Consider the following 6,195-nt stretch of genomic DNA (forward strand, 5'->3'; position numbering starts at 1 on the left):
CGCTGATCTCGTACCGTGGCTGTTATGGCGCATCTGGAAAAACAGAAACGATTTCCTTTTCCAGGGCAAAGACTATGCAGCTCAAGACGCAGTCAACAAAGCCCTCGAGGACATGAAAGAATGGTTGGAGAGATCAGAGGAAGAAAAAAAGGAGGTGAAAAAGCTCACAGTAGACAGACCGCGAGTCAAATGGAAACCCCCACCATAAGGTTGGATCAAATGCAATGCTGATGGGAGTTGGCACAAGAACCGGCAAAATCAGGGAGTTGGGTGGGTGAGTAGAGACTACACAGGTCGGATGCTGTGGGCAGGAGCTCGAAGGTTTCAGGGAGTGGGCTCACCAATAGAAACTGAGGCAATAGCGCTACAATGGGCAATCCAGTCGATGATTCGCTTCGGTTACAAGCATGTCCAGTTCGAAACAGATTCTCTGGTGCTGGCCAAGATGATTAATGGTAAGGAGGAGACATGGCCAAAACTGAAGCCAATCATACAGGAGATCACCCACTCCCTCTCAACAAACCGGAGCTACAGGGTCGAGTACTTTTCTCGTGATGGTAATAAAACGGCAGATAGGATAGCGAAGGAAGCTTTTTCTTTTATGAATCATGTTCCTAAGTTGTATTCTGTTATGCCAAGTTGGTTAATCCATGTCATAGAGGCTGATATGCCTTCTCTAGGATCAAACTATGATGTAGGTCCTAACAATGTTGGATAATGAAAGTAGATGTTGAGCCAAAAAAAAAAATAATAATAATAATCTCCCAAATCTCTGCGCCAAAATATTTCTATACTTTCCTTTTAACTCTTATTCTCCGTGGAAACACTCTCATTGCCGACAAAAACCAACCCAATATCACTTCTCATTCACGACAAATTACCACAGCTTCTCTCAATGGTACTTCTCTTTTCCAAAACACTGTTGCAATATATTGTTCTGCACTAGTGCGATTTTGGTTGGTTTACGGGTGTAGGTTCGGGTTTATGTTTTCAAATCGATTTGGGGTTTATTTCTTATATCAATCTCTGCGTTTTCAATCAAATTAGGGTTCATATTCTCAAGTCAATCTGGGTTCATTTCTTCTATCAAAATTTAAGTCTCTGTGTTTTCATATCTCCACCAAGAAGAGGCAGTTTCCCTACAAGAGCTACTATTGGACAAGGCGCAACAAATTTCGTGAAGAAGACACCTCAGGCAGGTATACATCAAGACATTTCTGTTTCCAAATCTTATTCCAAGGTCAAATAAGATATCGTACAAGAATCTTGTCCTTTTTGTCTTATTGTGTATTTTTAAGATTCTGTATTTCCTTGCGACTCTTTTATACCATTTGCCTTGTGTTTTTAGATCATGTAGATGCGCGAGGAGCCAGCTATACTGACTTAAAGGGGCAGATCCACATGAATACTGTTGAAGAAGTTGAGTCTATTGTTGTTTTACAACACTTCTCCAACACTGATGGTGATGAGAATAAAGTTGAGTCTATTGTTATTGTTAAGATTCTGTATTTCCCTTGTGACACTTTTTGTGTTATCGATTATTGGTAAATGTTTGATTACTTCTTTCTTTTGTTATGGCTATGTGGCAGTGTTATGCTTTATTGTAACTTTAGTAATTTTGTTTCTTGTTTTCTGGTTTCTTAGGTAGTCAAGCCACACAAAAGATGTTTGTTTGGACTTGGAACAACACAAATGGAGAACAATTATCACATTGATCCACCAGGGCGTCGTTCTTACTCGTCAATCTCGTTTAGAGAAGGAGTTGATTAGTTTGACTGAAACTGTCTACTTGATGAGCTAGCAGCTCACTGCCTTGTGTGAAGCTAGAGGGGTGGCAAGCACTGATGCAACTACAACCCTTCTCCATCCTCACCTCCTAGCACCAATGAGCAGAGAATCTAGATGATGTTGATGACTTTCTACAATCAAATGAAGACATAACAATTATAATCTTTTGTGTTTAGTTTGAATTTTTATTATGTCATTGGTTTCCACCTATTGGGTTTAATATTTTGTTTTCTACTAGTAACGAATGCACTGTTTCTATTATGTTTTGGGAATTTCAGATTTCTTTTTATGCTATATAATGTTTTAAAATCAATTTGGATAATACAAAACGAAAATTAATTTTCTGTTGCTAAAATTTCGTTCCTAATCCGAATCCAATATTTTAGGTACAAAACATCTGTAACTAAATCTGTGGGTACTTTTGCTACAACTTGGCTAAGAAAAAATTGTAGTTAATTTCTGTGGCTATTTAGCTACGCTAAATCTTTCGCTAAAAGTGTTGCCAATCCGCAACAAAAAACTCAGTAGCTACGTTGTTGCTAATAGCTATGGTTAACTCTCTCGCAAATCTGTTGCGAACGAGCTACGGAATAGCAACGGATCAGAGATAGCGTCGGTGCTGACGCCACGGCTTCTATCCGTAGCCGTCTGTCGCCTGCTGCATTTTAGCAACAGATTATCCTCTCTAGCAATGAAAAAATCCATGGCTATTTGACTGTTTTCTTGTAGTGTATAAATTTCTCAAGGAACAATAACTTGAAGTACCTGACTCTGTTGGCTTGGCAAGTCACTATTTACAAGGTCTGGCGTGAAAGGAACAACCGTCTACACACCGCAATATATATCTCTCTCTGACACGATCGAACTGATCGTCAAGAATCGCATATCTGCCTCTCGACAGCAGAATCAAGCTTAAGATTCTGATATAATGATCATTTGGCTATCTCTCTCCTAGTAACAGCACCGACCCACTGCTTCTGATAGAATGCTCCTTCTATCTGTGACAAGCTTTCCATGGATTCTGATGATCACCACCGACTCGCGGCCATCATTTCTCTCGTTATCTACAAGGTTGGATTTGGGAAATGAATAGTTTCTTCTCATTAAAAGTGTGGACTTGGGCATTACTGTTGGGTTCTTAATTCTCTCTTTTAAATAATATACTACGATTCTCATTCGCGCTTAAAAGCACTTTTTACAAAATCTGATTTACAAAAATTAATGTATTTTTAACATTTTTGATAAGTAATGTTCAAACATTTTAATTTTAGTGTATTTGAAAACTATATAATTGTATTATTTTTATTTATATTAAATATGAAAATTATATATTAGTTAATTATGTTTTAAAATTATTTTGACCTGTTTGTTGTAAATTTTAAATAATAAAACTTGTATTATGTCAATTTATTGACTCTAACATTTTATTTTTATAAAACTTATTCGATGTCAACTTAAACCAAACATAATCTCACATTAACAAGTATATGCTCTACAGAATAAAAAGAATCTAAGAACAAGAATTTAATAAGAAAGTTTATTAAGTTTAAATGAATGAGTTTTTTTATTTATGAAATATGTATAAAATAATCCATTAATTTATTAATTTTATAATAAATAAAATTATTTTGAAGTATTTAAACCCGCAAAAAGTAGTTCTACTTAATTTTTTAATTTGATTCATAAATTAATCGAGTGTTTTAGGCAAATAATTGAAAATGAGAGAAATAAAAAATATATTAAAAATATAGGACCTAATGTTTTATATTTTTTGGGAACAAGATTAATTGTTATGTATTTTGGAAACACATTTATTAGTTGTTTTGAAACATATTTAATAAGTAGTAGTATAAGGGATGGAGTATTAATTAATTTGAGTGAGTTTAACTATATAGTAGAAATGGTGTATTTAATTTTGTGAACTTCTAAAAAAATATTGGGTCCATGGGAAGGATTCTTTTTTAATAAGAGAGATTTTAACCTGTTTGTTGTAAATTTTAAATAATAAAACTTGTATTATGTCAATTTATTGACTCTAACATTTTATTTTTATAAAACTTATTCGATGTCAACTTAAACCAAACATAATCTCGCATTAACAAGTATATGCTCTACAGAATAAAAAGAATCTAAGAAAAAGAATTTAATAAGAAAGTTTTTTAAGTTTAAATGAATGAGTTTTTTTATTTATGAAATATGTATAAAATAATCCATTAATTTATTAATTTTATAATAAATAGAATTATTTTGAAGTATCAAACCCGCAAAAAGTAGTTCTACTTAATTTTTTAATTTGATTCATAAATTAATCGAGTGTTTTAGGCAAATAATTGAAATTGAGAGAAATAAAAAATATATTAAAAATATAGGACCTAATGTTTTATATTTTTGGATACAAGATTAATTGTTATGTTGTTTGGAAACACATTTATTAGTTGTTTTGAAACATATTTAATAAGTAGTAGTATAAGGGATGGAGTATTAATTAATTTGAGTGAGTTTAACTATATAGTAGAAATGGTGTATTTAATTTTTGAGAACTTCTAAAAAAATGTTGGGTCCATGGGAAAGATTCTTTTTTAATAAGAGAGATTAGGTTATTAGAGAAAAAAATTTTACTTTAAAGATTTTGCTCTAAACATTTACTCTAATACTTTATGGCAGCCCTTTATTACAAACACTTTCATCTTTCATGTTGAGAAACTAGAACCAATTAATTATTCACTAAAATAGATATGCATAGGGGTGGGCGTTCGGGTACCCATTCGGGTTCGGTTCGGGTCTATTCGGGTTTCGGGTTTTCGGGTTCAAAGATTTCAGCCCCATTCGGGTATTTTTAAATTTCGGTTCGGGTTCGGTTCGGATCTTTGCGGGTTCGGTTCGGGTTCGGATAACCCATTTAAATTATTTTAAAATTTTTAAAATTCATTATATACTTTAAATTTCTCAAAATCTATAAACAAAACAATATATTACATATAAATTTGAATAGCATATGTCAGAGTACCTAAAATTAACATATAAATTGGTTTGGTTTGAATATTTGGATTGAGAATCAATAAGTATTGTTGGGTTTTGAGTATACTTTAGCTATTTTAGCCATGTTACTTTTGACTATTTGTATATATTTATAAGTATTTTGGATAAGTTAAAAGTATCTTATATATTTTGATGTTCTTAATATATATTAAATCTAAAAATAATTAATATATATAGGTATATAAATCAATTTCGGATATAATCGGGTACCCGAAATATTTTGGTTCGGATCGGGTTCGGTTTCGGTTCTCTAAATACCAAAATTTTGAACCCATTCGGATATTTAATCAATTTCGGTTCGGGTTCGATACTACTTTTTCGGATCGGGTTCGGTTCGGTTTTTCGGATCCGGGTTTTTTGCCCAGCCCTAGATATGCATGTGTGAGCCTTCTACTGCGATGGAGAACAAGTTCAGGAACGCACATGCTTTCCTCCGGATGTAAAGCGTGGTCCGGGAAGACAGAAAAAATTAAGATGGCAATCTTGGTTGTAGCTATCCAGGATGAGACAGTCGTCCAGGGTTTTTTCTTCCAGAAGACCTTCAAGTTAGTCGTCCAGTGTTTAGTCTTTCAGAAGACCTTCAATTAAATCTTCCAGTTAGTCGTCCAGGGTTTTTTCTTCCAGAAGACCTTCAAGTTAGTCGTCCAGTGTTTAGTCTTTCAGAAGACCTTCAATTAAATCTTCCAGTTAGTCGTCCAGGGTTTTTTCTTTCAGAAGACCTTCAAGTTAGTCGTCCAGTGTTTAGTCTTCCAGACGACTTTCAATTAAGTCGTCTAGTTAGTCGTCCAGGGTTTTTTCTTCCAGAAGACCTTCAAGTTAGTCGTCCAGTGTTTAGTCTTCCAGAAAACCTTCAATTAAGTCGTCCAGAAGGTCGTCCAGTTAGTCATCCAGGGTTTTTTCTTCCAGAAGACCTTCAAGTTAGTCGTCCAGTGTTTAGTCTTCCAGAAGACCTTCAATTAAGTCGTCCAGAAGGTCGTCAAGTTAGTCGTCCAGTGTTTAGTCTTCCAGAAGACCTTCAATTAAGTCATCCAGAAGGTCGTCTAGTTAGTCGTCCAATGTTTAGTCTATGTATTAAAAATTTGTATTATGAACTTATCTGTGTCAACTTCTTTGTCAAATTGCACTACCTAACAAATTTGAGATGGTCCATGGTTTTTTCTTCCAGAAGACCTTCAATTAAGTCGTTTGGTTAGTCGTCCAATGTTTAGTCTATGTATTAAAAATTTGTATTATGAACTTATCTGTGTCAACTTCTTTGTCAAATTGCACTACCTAACAAATTTGAGATGGTCTTGCCCTTTATATTATCCGAAATATAGTTACAAAAGGTCACTGCTCAGAAGACTTTCCAGACTACTTATAGTTAAG

General features: G+C 34.0%; 1 protein-coding gene across 1 annotated transcript in view; it reads left to right on the top strand.

Annotated features, from left to right (window-relative positions):
• Positions 1 to 2,077, top strand: part of LOC106308412 — a 6,372-nt gene extending 4,295 nt beyond the window's left edge. Inside the window, exons 5-10 of the mRNA XM_013745570.1 lie at positions 65 to 154; positions 263 to 557; positions 736 to 898; positions 1,048 to 1,199; positions 1,349 to 1,476; positions 1,645 to 2,077. Of these exons, the coding sequence (XP_013601024.1) occupies positions 65 to 154; positions 263 to 557; positions 736 to 898; positions 1,048 to 1,199; positions 1,349 to 1,476; positions 1,645 to 1,770 (954 nt within the window). The 3' untranslated portion in view covers positions 1,771 to 2,077. The remainder of the gene's footprint in view (positions 1 to 64; positions 155 to 262; positions 558 to 735; positions 899 to 1,047; positions 1,200 to 1,348; positions 1,477 to 1,644) is intronic.
• Positions 2,078 to 6,195: the final 4,118 nt, after the last annotated feature.

This window comes from Brassica oleracea, chromosome C8 (assembly GCF_000695525.1).
Source record: "Brassica oleracea var. oleracea cultivar TO1000 chromosome C8, BOL, whole genome shotgun sequence".
NCBI classification, from domain to species: domain Eukaryota; kingdom Viridiplantae; phylum Streptophyta; class Magnoliopsida; order Brassicales; family Brassicaceae; genus Brassica; species Brassica oleracea.